General features: G+C 38.4%; 3 protein-coding genes across 3 annotated transcripts; all 3 read right to left on the reverse strand.

Annotated features, from left to right (window-relative positions):
* Positions 1 to 5,574: 5,574 nt before the first annotated feature.
* LOC311342452 (olfactory receptor 52H1-like) lies at positions 5,575 to 6,486 on the reverse strand (the record flags this gene model as incomplete). The annotated part of the gene is made up of 1 exon (XM_084467280.1): positions 5,575 to 6,486. The coding sequence occupies one exon, from the start codon at positions 6,484 to 6,486 to the stop codon at positions 5,575 to 5,577; it is 912 nt and encodes a 303-aa protein (XP_084323406.1).
* A 1,924-nt stretch (positions 6,487 to 8,410) lies between these two features.
* LOC311342453 (olfactory receptor 56A4-like) lies at positions 8,411 to 9,358 on the reverse strand (the record flags this gene model as incomplete). The annotated part of the gene is made up of 1 exon (XM_084467281.1): positions 8,411 to 9,358. The coding sequence occupies one exon, from the start codon at positions 9,356 to 9,358 to the stop codon at positions 8,411 to 8,413; it is 948 nt and encodes a 315-aa protein (XP_084323407.1).
* Positions 9,359 to 16,049: 6,691 nt separating this feature from the next.
* LOC311342454 (olfactory receptor 4E2-like) lies at positions 16,050 to 17,919 on the reverse strand (the record flags this gene model as incomplete). Its single annotated transcript, XM_084467282.1, has 2 exons — positions 16,050 to 16,233; positions 17,021 to 17,919. The coding sequence occupies 2 exons, from the start codon at positions 17,917 to 17,919 to the stop codon at positions 16,050 to 16,052; spliced, it is 1,083 nt and encodes a 360-aa protein (XP_084323408.1).
* Positions 17,920 to 19,137: the final 1,218 nt, after the last annotated feature.

Consider the following 19,137-nt stretch of genomic DNA (forward strand, 5'->3'; position numbering starts at 1 on the left):
TAAGTATAAGATTGAAGTTATGTTAATTTTGTAACAAGTTGATTTGACGAATGCTTTTATGTCAGTAAGTTATGTCATATTCAGTTTTACCAGTAGAGTGCGACAGTGTATCATTGTTGGTTATTTGTAATTATTTTTACAGACAACTGATTTCTCTACCGCTGTTTGGTCCAAGACTTCCAAACATTGGGAAAAACAAGCATCGAGGTTTGCTCTGGTTATTGTATCACTATGAGAATAACAAAGCAACACATGCTTTCGCACTGCAGCAATATTAATATAAGGTTAGTCATGGCTTAGACTACAGTTTTTTTGGCAGCCAAATAATTCCACACAAGAGGGCAGCACATTACAACATACATAATATGTTGCTAATGCTTCCATTTTGTTTTAGTGTTGGCTTGTTAGTTACATTTCTGGCATTTTCTGCTAAACTAAAAAGAATTGCTCAACAATGTATGTGCATTAAAGATTACGTTTCTGCTGAACATAAGACAATTTATGTTTGTGTGTGTGTGTGTGTGTGTGTGTGTGTGTGTGTGTGTGTGTTTGTGTTTATGAGCAAATATTAGTTATCACACGTTGGCCTACCTGCAATAAATACTATCATACTAAAAGTGTATCATCACAAATATGCATTTCTTTAACTGTACACATTTGGAAAAAAAAAAAAAAACATTTTTGAATTGAGGGCCGCAAAACAGAGTCAGAGGCTGTATTCATTCATAGAATCAAAAGGTAAATATTCTTTTCCTGAAAAAATCGAGTGCTTTCCCACGTATTTCCTTGGTTTTTAGTCCATAGATGATCGGATTCAATGTTGGAGGGAATATTATGGCGGAGGCCCCTATAAATCTTCGTAAAACAGGCGATGTATTGGTTAATCTGTATGATATGATTGTGAACAGACCCATGCATTCTAACAGTAGAAAAACGACCAGGTGTGTTGCACATGTCTGCATGGCTTTCGATTTTGTGTCAGACCTCTTGGTTTTAAAACAGGTCATGAGGATGTGAAGGTAGGTGTAAAGAATGACTGCATGGCCTATCACCTGGATGAAAGCGCTTATAAGGAGACCATATATGTTGTTGATGGACGTGTCTACGCACACCAGTCCAAGTAAGGACGGGGTGTCACAGTAGGAGTGCGTCATCAGAGATCTGCAGCGCGGTAAGCGCAAGAGCAAAATGAACATCACGCTGACCAAAATCAAATTAAACACCCACATCGCTGTAATTAGTTTAATTATGTGTGCATTTGTCATGATGCTTTGGTATTTCAACGGGGAACAAATTGCGACATACCTGTCGTAGGCCATGAGACTGAGAATTAACACGGTCCCGGTACCATACGTGTGAATGCAAAACGCTTGCGCAACACACGCTGCGTAATGCATCTTTCCGGTGTCCAAGAGTAATTCTTTAAGGATCTGCGGGAAGAAGGCGGTGGAGCCGAGGAGGTCGTTGATGGGGAGGTTGAGGAGCAGGAGGTGCATGGGCTGGTGCAGAGTCTTGTTCAGGACGACTGTGAGGATGAGGCCGAGGTTACAGAACAAAATTATCAGGTAACTTAATGTTGCCAGAAGAAACGTAGATATGGCGGTCTCGAGGGGCAGGTTTAGGGGTTGCAGATTCAGAATATAACTTGTGTTGAAGTAGTTCTCCATTTTGTTTGGATTTTTAAATCCTGGAAAAAGAAATGCATTATCAGAAATTAGTGATTGTTATTCAGAATGCATGTTCATTTCAACACAAGTATGTCACATGTCAAAATCAATGTCATAACCACTTACATTTCAACCTTAATATATTGTGCATAACCTTTAGTATTTCTTTAGATCTCCCCTCTGAAAAAGGTCTTACCAAGTTACAACTTACAGTTTATACTGCACATTTAACAAAAATGTCAAAATTTGTTTTACATCTACGTCTCCACCTGAATCATCATATATGCTCAATGGAGATTTTCAACAGTTCACGGTCAAAATAAATAAATGAATGACACAACAAAAATGATTCAATAATGCAGAGAATTATAAGGCAATGGAATAATTATATGCTTCCTGGCACTAATGCTAACTAACTTTTCTCAGAAGGAGGTAAGTATATGTATCATATATACCCCGACGTATAATGAAACCCACCCTCAAAATTAAGAAAAAATATTTTGTTCAGCCAATGAAAAAATAGCTAAGAAAATACCAGCACCGTTTCAACTTCTGATGCGGTGCGCAGCCTACAGCCCACCTCCAAAGCCTTCCCAGTGGCCACCCCCTCTTCTCGTCTTGTTCAGGCACAGGGGGGGGGGTCATCAGGGTACCTGCGATTATGTTGTGGAGTGATGGGTCTGTTGGCTGTGTGGATCTATTGTGTTTGATAGGGCCTGCTTGAAAACGCTATGTAATTATCAAGTTTCATATATTGTTATGTTAAGTCAGCATGAGTGAGTGAAGAGGAAGAGAGAGTGCAAAGTGGAACAATCAGACACTAAAAGAGAGCCAGGGTTATTCCCCCAAAAAAGTTTTGCTGCGACACCACGTAACAGTTTAACATATGGTTCATTGGTTAAATTGCATGTTTAATTTGAATATTGCTTCGAAAAGCAAATATCACGTTAGTGCTTTGTGAAGTAATCAAGTGGATTTTAAATCCATTCATGATCTGAGTCCAATTCGGTTACTCTGCTTCGTTGTAAAGAGGGTCGCAAACACGTCAGAAGATAAAATTTGAATTTGAATGACAAAGATGTCCTAGATCCCTATAGGTCACCTGCTAATTGCACTTACTCTAGGTCTATTATTTAGGCATTCTTTAGGTGTAGAAAATCCTTTTACTTTATTGATTGAATTTATGCTTCTAAATCCTTAAAGTGATATTCATTTGTCATGATTATCTTGTCCAATGAAAAAATAATGTGTATAAAATAAACCAAAGGCAATGGCAAACAAAATGTTGGGTTGCCCCACAAAAACATGTCAGCCTAGTAAGTCCCAAAGAAGTAGATGAAGAAATATATCATCCCTTGGTCACTCCAAAATCAATGTTTTTATTAAAATAACATCATCAGTTAAATAAAAGAACACATAACGGCTCAGATAACTACACAACACAAAGACTAATTAAAGACCCGACCATTAACATGCAAGCTGTGTGATTTCAGAGGTATGGGTCAATTTAGGTTGTATTGACAAACAATGTATTCTGTGGTTTAGGTTGGAGAATAGGCTGCTCTGTCTGTGTTCAATACAATTGGTCGCAATGTATGTCATTGCACTGCTTGTGAAGGTTTAGAGAAGTGCTGGAAGGTATAGGGCAGCTGTATGGCCTTAAGATGTGAGTGGTCTCATTGAAAACACAACTTACGCAATTAAGACACGACTTTGGACATATGATGGTACTTTTAATTAGCATTAAAAATAATATTCTTATATAATATATATAAGAATATAGTACTCATACTCAACTAATTGAGATTGTCGCTTGCTTGTAACTTTTAAAATTATTTGATTGATGCATCTGTGTCTCTATAATTTTCTTGTTTGTGATACTTAAAGGGGATGTAGCTGTCGCTATGGCTACGGCAATGTGTTACTGTGACAACATCAGAAGTACGAGTACAATTGTCATTTGATTTCTGTTATTTTATTACGTTAAATAAGTTAATGATGGAAAGTAAATTTAGTCTAGTTCATGGTTCTGCTGTCAAAATTTAAATGTTTAATAGTCAAAGTCAAACGCCACCAGAAATAGTCAGTGAGGAAAGCGAGGGAAATAGAAAGAAACAGAAAGAGACGAGAGAGGACTGTCTATAACTGGCTAAGCAGGCGAAACGGTAATTATTCACAATATTGTATGTATGTATTGTGTATTGTATTAGAAACATCTGTGAAAATAATGTGTGTGAAATGTGTTTTACGTTGTTGCAGTTTTCATGGTGTTCCATATCTTCCAAGAAAGAATAAAGTGGTTGTGGACATCAGTATGAGGCGTACAGCGTTTTTAACCAGGGTAGATACTATGAAAACAACACTTAACCTGGAATTTGGGGTGTTGTTTTGGGTCTCTGGTGCTGCCACACGCATACAAACTTTGAAATAAGTCTGTACATGCTTTTTTGAGTGAGATATGCATTTCTGAAAGTACCCCGCCTACAGTTACCAAATGAGCGAGTCAGTTTTGGTGCCCCCTCCTACGTAGGAGGGGGTACATTTGAATATTACCACCCATTTCCCCATCCCCCTCCAATCAGAGCATAGATACGATTCTGTGGACCAGCGGATCAGCGCTAAGCAGAGATGTTCACGCATTTCAGAAGCAGGGAGATTCCATACAAAAATAGATGTGACTGCCGGCAGTCCGGGAGCTCCGGCGGGGGAGCTTCGGTGGCAGTCCGGCAGTCGCGGTTCAATCTTCAATTTATGATTCACAATATCATCCGAGGCGCACATAGCTTTTGGCCGTGATATTAGATATTATATTATTTAGATACATTACATACATACTATTTAATGTATTATTATTATTATTATTATTATTATTATTATATATATTATATAGATATAGAGCTCCGGGAGTCCGCAAACGGCAACAATCACTTATTCTCTATGCTGTGGTTCACTCTGACAGCTCATTGGTCAATGGGCAGCAGCTCATTTGCATGAAAGCTACAGACACCAGAAACAGCACATTCTGAAGGGACTGAAACAGAGGGGAATAGCGGTAGGAGAGATTTTTTCCAGCAAACAACTTCAAAAACATGTTTTCTGGAACTCATATACTATGTTTACTTGATGGGAAAACACCATAATATGTCACCTTTAATATTTATTGTTTTAGGGCTCTCTTGCAAACGAGATTCTGATCTCAATGAGAATCCTTAATAAAATAAAGGTTAAAAAAAAGTTCCAAAGGGTTATTGTATGAGAGAATTAATGCCCTTCCTCACACTCTGAGGCAGTGGCAGTTAGGTAGACTGGGCTATGATTTTAACTTACAATTCTTTAATTTGAACAGAGCAGAGAATTTAAATAAAATGTAACATTTAATATTGAAATTTGCATTAAAAACATACATTTACACACTTTCCCATAATATCATTTGATACTTTATTTACATTTATCTTCTTAAAAAATAAATAACAATTGTGTAGCTAGCATTCAAATTACATAATATATGCAACCAATACTAAATATAAATTAAAGTATGGTTAAAATGATGCATGCAATAAAGTACATTCTTGCAATATCCATTTAATTTTGATGTACAGATTTTTTTTATTAATATTTTGCAGATGTTAATGATATAGTTTTCCTACATCATGGATTTCAACATACAATATGCACGGGCCAGATACAGTGAAACTATATTAACATAAACATAATTGTAATGTTATTATAATATTGTCTGATTATAAATTATTACACTGTTATGTTGTTGGATTTCTCCTGGAGCTACTATGGAAACAATTCTATCATTGTATTGTATTTAACATTACCAAGACAAATGCCATATGGGAAAAGTATATTTTCTCTGCAAAATTAATGACAAGTTAACAATGAAAATGTATTTGTTCAATTATTGGAAAAAACATGATCTTCTAAAGAGACGGATTATATTCCGCCTGAGTTCCTGGGTTTTAAATCCATATATAAGTGGATTGAGTACTGGGGGAAATACAACAATGGATACACCTAGGGCTCTCCTCAAATATGGGGACACACTCTCAAATCTGTGAGAGATTAAACTGATTGCAGTATTAACCTCTAAAAATATAAAAACAATCAGATGTGTTCCACATGTTTGGAGAGCTTTCCCCCTTGCATCTGACTGCTTAGTCATAACACAAGTCAACAAGATCTGGATGTATGTGTATATAACTATTAACAGTGATCCACCTTGGATTAATATGATAGTAAATAAACCATAGTAGTTATTTACGCTACTGTCTTCACAGACAAGTTTTACCAACGAAGGATTATTGCAGAATACATCTACTACTCTATTCCTACAAATTTTGAACCGTGCAAAAAGAGCTAAAAGGATGCCTATCACAGAGATGGTAAACAACCAAATGCCAGTGATGATTCTGATTAAAATATTTGAGGTCATGATGGCATTGTACCGAAGAGGCAAGCATATAGCGATATACCTGTCATAAGCCATCGCACTTAGAAACATTAAGTTCCCTGTACCATAGATGTGAATAGACAGAGCCTGGAGAAAACACCCAGGATAGGAAATAACACGGCTGTTGGAAACAATGCTGGTTACAAGCTGTGGTAGAAAAGCCGTGGCTCCAATCATGTCCATTAATGGCAGGTTTAGCAACAGGAGAAACATGGGCTTATGCAAACTCTTCGTGAAGACAATCGTTGTTAACACTAACATATTAGAGAAAATAGTAATTACATATGCAAGGGTTCCAAAAATAAAAGCAGGATAAATGTGGCCAGTTTCTAGGTTTAATGATTCCATCTTCAGTTCCATTTTCCAGTAACCAAGAGTATCATTTAAGTTCATGATTTAATGTTAAGTTATCCTGGAACAATAATGAGAAGTTAAAAATATTCTCCAAATTAGATCTAACACGTACTTCCACCAAACACAGTTCTAGATGAATCATACTAACTCTTATCTAACTTTTCTTGGTATCTTACCTGTTAGTGGGTTGTATCTCTGTCATCTACTAATAGATAACCTACAATGTATTTGCATCACAAATGGGCAGCTCTTTTATAGCCATTGAATTGGCAGGGACACCCAAGAGATGACGTAACACAGCATGCTTTGCTGTTTTATAGTATTGTAACAAAACTAAACCAACTCATAGCCCAGATGAAATTGTAAGCACCTAATTGAAAACAAAATGTAATATAAACATAAGCTAATACATTTTTGGAAACAATACCTTCCACCTAAATTTTACTTTACTTTAATGCTAAATGTTTGAAGCTAGCTTGCAAACAAAGTAATTTGCTAGCTACCCAACAGAGCTTTGGTCTAGAGACTTGAGCTACTGTTAAATAGTCAAAAAAACTTTGTCCCAGGCCCTTGCTCTGAGGATGTTTTTTTCCCTCCAGTTTTTACTCTGTTTTACCTACAACAGCTAACACTGTGACGTAATCATGAGATTGACTGAAAAAGTGTATATTAGAAAACAATACTCTAATGACACCTTCTCTCACCTCATCAAGTTGAATTACTCTGATTTTATTTTTCGTATATTTTTCTTTTCCCCAGAAATTCCCATAAAAACAAATTACATGCTTTGAATTTGCATTTTCAAATACAGAGGCAGAATCAAATCCAGTAACCATAACATCCATGTAGTTCTTGTTGAACCTAACTCGAAGAAAAACATAATTAAGTCTTTGGGTTAATTTGCTTGATGGCTGAATAGAAACCGGCCTCCCTGCCACACAGGAGAGCGGGATTAAGACCCACTTATTCAATACTGTTCTCAATGACAACAAAACAACTGACAAATCCTCCTCCCAAATCCTCCTATTTAGGTTAAAACATTTAATATTAAATACATATTTATATTAGGACAATTATAAAAAACATGAAACAGTATTTCCTTTAAACTCAATTTTTAATCCAAATTCTAAAAACGAACAAATCAAAATCAATCAAAAATGTCATACTCAAGTTTACATTTGTATTACAATTAATGAATAATACATTTGGGATGGTTTTTGCAAATTTGAATGAGCTATAAATACTATAATGAGATGCATCAGACAAATTGGTTGTGTATGTGTCTCCAGTTGTCCCTATGTGACTAAACCATACCGGAAAATATATTTGTATTTACTTTTACCTTTGCATCCTTGAAGTCAAATTAGAAAATACCATGAATACAAATCAATAGGGGTGTAACGATACACTTAAGTCACGGTTCGGTACGTACCTCGGTTTTTAAGTTGGTAGTTCGGTATGTTTTTCGGTACAGCAGTTTTTATTATTTTATAAAACAATTCGATTTTGATTTGATTTATTAAATTGTATCAAACAAATGCCTTACACAAATGAAAAGACATCAATATAAATACAATTGAGGATAAAAACAGAATAAAGTCCAGGACTTATTTCCATTGTGGTCCTCAACACAAAACATCAGGACAGGACAAGACATTAACAGAGTGTGTGATAATCAATAAAAAAAAATTCTCGGTATGTACCGAAATGAAACGTAAATCAAACCGTTAGACCCGTACCAAAATATTTCGGTTCGAATACGCATTTCGTTACACCCCTACAAATCAATAATTTATTGATCACTTCTAAACTAAATTAAAATATTTACAGAAATTTCCAGAATGGCTAAGTCATCTTTCATGTATAATCTTCACTTGATATATTTAAATTAAATTAAGAAAATGTGCATTTGAATTAATGGTTTAGTTCGTTATTTTAAAGTTAACCTTGCTCTTTTAATGATTTTAATCATGTTTTTTTGAAGTTCTTTTGTGTTTAAACCATATATAAGTGGATTGAGTACTGGGGGAAATACAATTATTGATAAACCGATGGCCCTTCTCAGGTGTGGGGACACGCTCTCAAATCTGTGAGCCAGCAAAGTGATGAGAGCATTGATCTCTAATAATAAGAAAACAATCAGATGTGTTCCACATGTTTGGAGAGCTTTCCCCCTTGCATCTGACTGCTTAGTCTTCATACAGGTCACCAAGATCTGGATGTATGTGTATGTAACTATGATCAGTGATCCACCTTGAATTAGTATGATAGTGAATAACCCATAGTAGTTATTTACGCTACTGTCTCCACAGACTAGTTTCACCAAAGAGGGATTGTTGCAGAATATATCCACGATATTATTCATACAAAATTTGAACCGTGTAGATAAACCAAATAGCAGTACAATAATAAAGATGTCAAATAACCAAACGCCTACAATGATTCTTATCAAAATATTGGACGTCATGAGAGAGTGGTACCTAAGAGGCAAGCATATAGCAATATATCGGTCATAGGCCATCGCAGTTAAAAATAAGAAGTTTCCTGTACCATAGATGTGAATCAACAGAGCCTGGAGAAAACAACCAGGGTAGGAAATAGAGCGGTCATTTGACACTATACTGTGTAACAGCTGAGGGAAAAGAGCAGTGGCTCCCATTATGTCCAGTATAGGCAGGTTTAACAGCAAGATGAACATAGGTGAATGCAAACTCTTCGTGAAGACAATTGTTGTAAACACTAGTATATTACAAAACAGAATCATTACATATGTAAGGGTCCCAAAAACAAATGCAGGGTAAATGTAGCCAGCTGGTATATGTAATGATTCCATCGTCAGCTCCATTGTCCAGTGACCAGAGGTATCATTTATTTTCATCATTGTATTGTTTTAGTTGTCAAAGTATTGCATTTCCCTCGAGAGATTTTTCTTTGAATAAAAATAAATGATCTCAGTTAGGTTTAGAGTTAGGTATTCATTGCTAACCTCTTTGTATCTTACCTGTTACACTGGATAGTATTTCTGTCATGAACTGTATTTGATACCTTGCATGTTCAGTACATTTATGTTCTGCCCATGCAGTGCTCTAGGACAGTTATTTTATAATCATGTAAGAACCAGGGAGACCCAAGAGAGAACAGACAGGGTGATGGGGATGGTGGTTGAACTCAAGTCAGAGGCTACCCATTTGGATAGAGCTACAGCTATGAAACTGAATTGACAGATGGTCAGATTGGTTAAATTGCCATTAGAGAGGTTCCATCCCTAATGTCCGCATCCTACCTGTAGATCGCTCTGTACAATGGCAAAACCCCGCCTGCCCCTTATAAAATGTATCTGAATTCACTGTTGGTGGATTTTGATAAAATAATCTGCTAAATGACTCAATAGTAAATAGATGGGTCTTTGACAGATCTTCAATCAAATTAGTTAATGGGTGGACCTGTTGGACACAGGGTCGACTCTGACAGTCTGTGTATGTAGTCTGAGTCTACCCTGTTGGACACAGGGTAGACTGACAGTCTGTGTATGTAGTCTGAGTCTACCCTGTTGGACACAGGGTAGACTGACAGTCTGTGTATGTAGTCTGAGTCTGTGTATCGGTACAAACCTTGGGAAAGTAACCATGTTTTACAGACATGTGTGTCTTCCAGAATGTCGATATAAGATAAATATCGATATTTGTTGACGCAATAACATATTTGCTGTTGCCGTGCTCCAAATCGTCATTCTACCTGGGTGGCGCCGCTGTGCTTTCATTTCCAGCCTGCCTGCATCTCTGTGCTCGTTAATCTGCCTTGCTGATTGCAAACTCAATCCTTAATTTGGGTGTAGGACAGGGTAGACATTTTAAAATGAACAAAAACAGTCAGAGCATGATGTGGCAAATGTCACCATTCTCGAATTTGAGAATGCGGCCCCGACGTTACGGGAACCATATGCCAAAATCGTTCAAGCTGCTGAAGGACATCAAACAATAGGCCTACCTGCCTGCCTACTTTTATTGTAGCCTAGTATAGTAGAAACAGAATGATTTAATAAAAGGCAAAATTCTGCAATCGTAGCAAAACAGTGGGTGCAGTCAGTCTATGCATAGCATCTTAAATAAGCTGCGGCAATGTTTCTTAAAAGACGGATCAGAACGCTCCGATGCTTCGTGAAATATATATATATATACTTTTTTTTTTTTTACAGTGTTATAGAAGACAATTATTTTAAGACAATATTTTAAATGAGCCGCAGCATAACCATTAACCTACGTGACGGCAGCTGCATTAAAATAGGCAAATCCATCAGTTCCCTCGAAGGCAATACAACCCGTCCCGACCTTGACTGAAACTGCAAGTAGGCTAGCCTTGCCATCATATTCATTTGATATTTTAGGTAATCTAGCCAACGTGTCATTTAGATTCGATGTAGCCAGCGAAAGCGAATGAAAGAAAGCGCAGTCGTGCAGAAGTTGCCTGCCCATGAAAGTGTGCGGCAGCGTCACTACAAAGTTTCTGTGAAAGCCACATGTTGTACACAGTTATATGATGCTGTTTAATTGAATTAAATGTAACTTAAAACATAGCAAAGATCTTTGAAATGTAAACACATTTTTAAATTAGGCTCAATATATTTTAAAAGACATAGCGAAAAAACAGGTTATTGGATAACAAAAACAGAACAACACTATATATAGTGCATCTTTGAAAAGTGCAAATGTCATTAAAAGGTTCAATACAATACTTTTAGATATTTAAAAAAAAACAGAGCATGTAAACTGATACCAGACAACATAAGATAATATTACAACTACAACAATGTATCTAATTAAATTAGATAATACATGTGCAAATCTCATTGAACAGAACAAAAGAACAAATAACTTGTCTGGGTCAGGCCAGGCCAGCAGTTAGCCTACTCCAGATTCCTGGCTAGGAAAACAAGCCTGTCCACACTGTCAGGGCTTAGGGATGCCCTATGACAGGTGACAATGTTCCCACTACAGCTAAAAACCCTTTCAGAAGGGGAGCTGGTGGCTGGCACACACAGATATTTTTTTGCCAGGCAGCTGGAAAGGCCACCTCATGGTCTTTCCACCACTGGAGAGGGTCGGCATCACTATCAATGCAGGCTGCCTTAAGGTAGCTGGAGAGCTCATTTTCAATAGCCTCCCTTGTTGTGACAGTTGTGGTGGTGGATGGTGTGGTTGTCTTAAAGAAGCTGGACAGGGTTTTCCTCTTCTTGGCTGGTGGCTCATCAAGCTCAGGCTCAGCTGGGCCAGGAAGCTCATGTGAAGTGCTGCGGCCGCCCTGATCACGGAACAAAGCCTCTGCTTCTTATTTCACTATTTACTTATTTCACTGCTGTATATTTCAGCCCTTCAAGCTGCTCTCTGGGGATGTAACTGGCCCTGAATCGGTTATCCAGTAAGGAGGCAATGTCCAACAGGTCACTGGTGGTTCGCTCTGAATACTTACTATTCAGGTACTCCAAAATGTGAGCCTTGATGGACTTGCACAACTCCGTCTCTCCCTCCTCAGGTGCCAGGAGACTTGTATTTAGCAGGTGTAGCACAGGCCTCACATAGGAGAGGGTGACGTACTCCTCTCCAGACAGGGCATCAGTGAAGTCCTGAACTGGTTTCAGGGCCTTCTTCACTGACTCCATGATGTCCACATCTTGCCAGGTAAAAACAAGAGGTCGGGACTTCTTGTCTGCAGCTTAAACTTTGGTAAGAGCCCTCTCTTGCTCCAGGACCCTCTCGATCATCCCCAACCTTGAGCCCCAACGAGTAGCTGACTCAGTGATGAGCTGATGAGATGGCAGACCCAGTTGTTGCTTCTTCTTCTCCTCTTCCAACTGTAGGAAAAGCCGCTTACCACTTTCTTACAAATGGAAATGGCACGGGTGATGCGGGGGTCATCCATAGCGTGTCCTGACACACAAAGTAAAAGCATATTTTATATAGATGTTTAATATATGGTATTATAAGTCATTGTTTTTTAATCTGATACAGAAATGAGAACCTATGAACTTTCATTTATTCTATATGATAATATAAGTAATAGTTTTTAATATGATACAGAAATTAGAACCTATGAACTATAATTTATTCTATATGTATGATATTATAAATCACAGTTTTTAATCTGATACAGAAATGAGAACCTATGAACTTTAATTTATTCTATATTTATTATACATAGTGCTTACAATAAATATGGCATATAAATATAAAGAATATGCAACAGTATTGATAATACTTATTAGGCCTAACGCCTATATATATATTTTAAAGAAAACAATTCAAATCATGTGCTGCTATAAACCCACGGACTGAAAAGTTGAACAGTATTTCATATTATGCAAATCGGGAGCGGAAACCACCCGGGCTATGTGACCAATGAAATTGTTTAAAATAGTTGACACATCACCTTTATGTCACGGCTCGGGACACGCCCAATCGCTGTCATGTATTTAAACGTTAGAATTCGCATAGATGGCAAGATGCAGTCGATGGCCGAAACACTGCATCCTCCTCCACTCCGCCAACTCGATAGCCTTTACAACGTTGCTCCCGTTGTCTGAAGTCACTGCCACCAGTCCCGATGGGTTGAGACCCCAGCTTGAAAGCGCTTCTTGCAAGGCTTCAGCAATGTGCTCCCCGGTGTGATCCTGCGGGAAATTGCTGGTTTGCAGGCAGGCACTTCTCATCGCCCAGTCCTCGATGTAATGAACCGTAACGCACATATAGGGCTTGCACGTCCTACTGGACCACATATCTGTGGTGAGGGCGAAGGATGACACTTTTGCGAGCTGAGAAATTAGGCGGTCTTTAACCTTGTTATACATGGCTGGGAGGGCCTCTCTAGCGAAATAGTGCCGACTTGACAAGGTGTATCTCGGATCCAGCTTCGTAACCATTTTGATGAAGCCAGGCTTCTCCATGGTTGATATGGGCACCATGTCTTTCGCGATATGGTATGCCACAGACCGAGTGATGTCTCTCCACCTCTCGCTTGTGCGATCGTACGGTACTGCTTTTGTAAGAGATGCTTTAAGGGTCATTTGCATTGAGGTACTGTTAGACAGTTTAACATTTTGCGTCGCTGCACGCATTTTTAAGCATTCTTCATACTGCACCTTGTGGTGCTTCTGCAGGTGAGCGAAGAGGTTGGTCGTACTCGACCCTTTCGTTGCGACACATTTATAGCACTCCCTACAAAACACCTGATTTTGCAAGTCGTCAGACACCTTGAATCCAAACCACTTCCAAACTATGGAGCCATTTGTCTTACGCTTACATACAAGCTCCTCGGCGCCGCAATTGCCAGACTCCATTTTTCTCACTGTAGGGGATTTTTAAAAAGTGACGTGAGAGGAGCGGGGCCGGGGCAGTGTGTGTGAGAGATACGCAGAGAACGAAATAGCAGGCGGCAGGCGTGGCTCGAAACGGCTGTTATTTGGAACAAATGTGCGGTACTTTAAACGCAAATTAAACTATATCAATATTGACGATAGTGTCTCGTTCCATATCTTTGTTTGAAAAAATATAGATGTATTTAAAATATCGATATACCGCCCAGCCCTAGTCTAGCTTTATTTAGTTTGTTTCTATGGTCCAGGTGGATCTCTGTGTGGTTTCATTTTTATGTCCAGTGGATTTGCAGATGTTTACATTTCTTTTATCCAAAGAGATTTAAAACAATTTTTAATAGATTTTTATCACAAGATGGCATTAATAATCAGGTCAAACAAGGAATCCTGCTCAAAAAATCCTCAGGTTGCAATCATAAGGGATCAAACCAGGTTCCTTTTGTTAGTGAAACGACGACAAAGCTTTACTCTAACCAGCCCCAACTAAACCATCTGATTTATCACACAAAACGATGGACCACGGTTCTATGAATTTCGGATGACCATCAGAGGCGGTGCTTTCAGCACCTGGATGTCCATCACATGCATGTGCAGGTCGAGTGTTTATATCAACAAAATCACCTGTGACAGGGGTGACTGTGATAGGGCCAGTATGAAGTGTGACATGGAGTTGCCTATGCGCGCAACCCGCGCTGCAGAGTCATAGCTCTTCCCAATGAGCTTGTCAGTCAGACGACACTGTGGCCGGGGACAACGTGCGTCTGGCCTTAATGCCTCCTCAGGTGAGAGGATAAGGGCGGCAAGTGCCGGCTCTATACAAGGCATGCGGTCCAGAGCTGCCGGAGCTCCGCGGTGGGAGTCCGGCGCGAGCAGGGCAGCTCCGCTCCGGGAGTCCAATTTGCATTCCCACTGGAGCCACTGAGTCTGATACTGAGGCCAGGCCAATCGACTGACTTCTTTGATTTGTACTGTACTGTATTGCAGCCCTGCCTTGCAGACTTGCAGACATGTCCACTTTCCCCATAGTGTATTGCAAATTAACTTGACCTCTCCCGCCAATCCTAAATGCTCCAGAATGGTCACTCCCACTTACCTTTGTCAACTGTATATTCCCTACCCACAATGCAAACGTTTCCCTATAAGAATCTTGTTCACCCATTGTCTCACGGAATGTATCCTTGGTAACGTTGCTGCCTGTCCTTTCCCATGATCATGCTCTAATATTAAATCAAATATTTTGCTGGCCGACGTGTCCTAAAAAGAAGCTTCTCTCCATCAACGCCTCAATGCATTACTAAACAGAATACAGATTAAATTAGTTATTTTGTGTAAACAAACCACTTTTAATGGGGTATTTGTGCTACACTCATACTTTGTTCATGTTAGTGAATATTCTGAAAATAAAGTTCCAAAGGGTTAGTGTTTCAGAGAAATACAAAGCCATTCAAGGTATTGTAACTCAAGCTGCTAACTACTTCCTTTCAGCAGCTGTCTAGAGTAGCACCAGGCCACAGAAACACATCTTCACCCTCTTAAAGTAATGGCCTAAGTCATATTTTCAAGTTGTTCAGAAAACAGAAAAAACTGAACCATATATAGAGTATAATATACTCTATATATGGTTCAGTTTTTTCTGTGAGTCGAATATATTTCTGTGACTCTATATATGGTTCAGTTTTTTCTTCTCCAGCCGTGAGTCGAACCGTGCCGAGCCAGCCCAGTATAGTATAGCGGAAAAGAGTTTTATTGGTCACATACATATGCAAGAAATGCAGTGAAATGAAAAGTGGCAGTGCCTGCAGAGATTGTGCAACATTCCAAATTTTTAATATTAAAATAAAGTGACAAATAGAATAAAAAATAAGAAATAAAATAACAATTAAAACAATTAGCCCTATATAGAATAACAAACAGTTTAAAATAAAAAATGTGCAAAAAACAATAAATAGAGGTATTCTGTACAGAAAGTGGAATAAAAATAAATAAATTGAGATACTCTATGTTATATCTATGTGTCTGCCGGTGTGCATGAGTTGGACAGTATGTGTGACTTGGTTGGGGGCCCTGTTGAGATCAGTCCTGATGGCCTGGGGAAAGAAACTCTGTCTCAGTCTCTGTTTTCGCTGCATGACAGCGGAGGTGTTTGCCTGATTGCAGCACATGAAACAGTCCGTTATTGGGGTGATGGAAATCCTTCATGATCCTACAGGCTCTGGTTCTGCACCTCCTGGTGTATAAGTCCTGCAGGGGGGAGAGTAGTTCCCATATTGCGTTCAGCCAGCCGTACAACTCTCTGCAGAGCCCTCCTGTCCTTGGCAGTACTATTGCCAAACCAGGCAGTGGTGTTTCCTGTCAGGATGCTCTCCACAGCTCCAGAGTAGAAGGATCTGAGGATCCAGGGAGACTCTGAATTTCCTCAGCTGCTTGAGGTGGTATAGGCGCTGCCGCTGCATTAAGGCTACTTCCTGCAGTATTGTCTGAGAAATTGCATGAAACAAAATCACAATCCAGGGTTATCAATAACTTCCAGCAGATAGGGTGCTTTGTTCCATAGGAGGCACTATCTGACACTCTGAGGCAGTGGCAGTAAGGTCGAAGGTCGGAGTCTATAACTTACAATGCTTTAATTGGAGGCAAAAAAAAGACTTCATATGTTGAGCATGAGTGATTTTTAAATTCAACATAACATTTCAATTTACACTTACTTACAAGAAATTGTAACATGTTTCCATCATTTAACTAACATAATATATACAACCATTAATACATTATTGTTTGAAGTATGATTTAAGATAATGTATGCAATGGTGAACATTCTTGCAATTATTTTTTGCAGATGTTAATCATATGATTTTTCTTTTATCATTCATTGCAGCATTCAATATACATGGGCCATATACAGTGATAGTATCTGACCATAAACACATTAATAATGTTAATCTTATAATATAGTCAGAATAGGAGTTACACTGTTATGTGGTTTCAAACTACCTAAAACCAAGCCTAAACATAAACTAAACCAAGACAAACATATGAACACCTTTACAAGTGTGTGTAAATAATAATATATATACAGTGCAATACCCCAACAAATTAAAGTTTGTGCACCATTCAAATGTAAATGTACATTATTGGGCAAAACATGATCTTCTTAAAATACGGATTATATTTCGCCTGAGTTCCTGGGTTTTGAATCCATAAATAAGCGGATTAAGTACCGGGGGATACACAATACCTGATACACCCAGAGCTCTTCTCAGGTATGGGGACACACTATCAAATCTATGAGACATTAAAACGATGCAACAATTGATCTGAAGAAATACAAAAACAATCAGATGTGTTCCACATGTTTGGAGAGCTTTCCCCCTTGCATCTGACTGCTTATTCATCACACAAGTAAACAAGATCTGGATGTATGTGTAGATAACCAAAATCAGTGATCCACCTTGGATTAATATGATAGTGAATAACCCATAGTAGTTATTTGCGCTACTGTCTTCACAGATTAGTTTCACTAAAGAGGGATTGTTGCAGAATACATCCACTATATTATTCATACAAAATTTGAACCGTGTAGATATACCAAATAGCACTACCATAATAAAGAGGTCAAATAACCAAACAACTACGATGATTCTTATCAAAATATTTGACGTCATTAGAGAGTGGTACCGAAGAGGCAAGCATATAGCAATATATCGGTCATAGGCCATGGCAGTTAGGAATAAGAAGTTCCCTGAACCATAGATGTGAATCAACAGAGCCTGGAGAAAACACCCAGGGTAGGAAATAGAACGATCCTTTGACACTATACTGTGTAACAGCTGAGGGAAAAGAGCAGTGGCTCCCATTATGTCCAGTATAGGCAGGTTTAACAGCAAGATAAACATAGGTGAATGCAAACTCTTTGTGAAGACAATTGTTGTAATCACTAATATGTTACAAAACAGAACCATTACATATGTAAGGGTCCCAAAAACAAAAGTAGGATAAATGTAGCCAGGTGGTATATCTAATGATTCCAACGTCAGCTCCATTGTCCAGTGACCAGAGGTATCATTTATTTTCATTATTGTATGGTTTTAGTTGTCAAATGATTGCATTTTCCTGGAGAGATTGTTTTTCCTTTAATAATAATGAAGCATTTCAGTTCAACACTTCAAACAGCTCAATATTCATTGCATGGTATCCCACTGGTATCTTACCTGTTACTGAATAATACTTCTGTCAACTGTAATTCAAGTCAACTGTAATTGATACTGCCCATGCATGTTCAGTACACTTATGTTATGCCCATGCAGTTCTCTGGGACAGTTATTTTATAATCATGCAAGAACCAGGGAGACCCAAGAGAGAAATACAAAAACAGGGGGGGGGGGGGGGGGGGAGATTCTGAAATGAAGTCAGAGGCTACCCATTTGGACAGAGCTGCCTACACACTTGGCCTCAGCTATATGAAACTGAATAGATGGTGAGGTTTCAACCAGGCCCGGTTCTACGGGGGTGCATAAGCATGCATTGCACCCCCAAAAAAATTGTTTGCACCCTCAATTGAAAAAAGGAGGGAGTGAATTATTATTTTTTTTTTTATAAATATGATTAAAAAAAATAAAACACTTGCTCACAAAACTAATTGTTCCATTAAATACCGTTGTTTGCTGCATTTATTTTGTTCACTAAACCGATAAGAACGTTATTATTATTATGACAGGTGCGCGTGAACTGCGCCCCATCCGGCGGCGCGCACGTCAGTGACATTAAACTTCTTCGGCAGCAACAATTAGGCATTTACAATGGATATCCGAAAATAAAAAAGAACACCGCAAAAGAATCCAATACATCAGACAGTATAACCGTTGTGAACACTAGCACTAGCAACGCTAGCTCAATCCTGCCCGACTCGCTGCCTTTGCCGGCGCAGCTCTCACTCCCGGACAAGCAGCCTTTGCCGGTGCCACTGTGTTGTTCATAAGAACCCATATTTGCCAATTGTGTTTTGATTGTATTTATTTACAATCTTGTGAACTTTAAGAAAGGCACTATGTATTACTGATTACTTTTTGTGAAAATAACATTCCTAATTGGGTTTTATCTGTCAGCATTAAAAGTTTTGGGCAGCAGAATAAGCAATTGACATTAAGTGGTTCACATAAAGGTGCATCTCATAATATTAGAATATCAGGGAAAAGCTATTTTTTTGTAATTTAATTCAAAAGGTTCCATATAATCTAGATGTATTAGACATGAAGTGATATATTTCAAGCATTATCTTGTGAATGATAATGTAA

This window comes from Micromesistius poutassou (assembly GCF_964030765.1).
Source record: "Micromesistius poutassou genome assembly, chromosome: 4".
Taxonomy (NCBI): domain Eukaryota; kingdom Metazoa; phylum Chordata; class Actinopteri; order Gadiformes; family Gadidae; genus Micromesistius; species Micromesistius poutassou.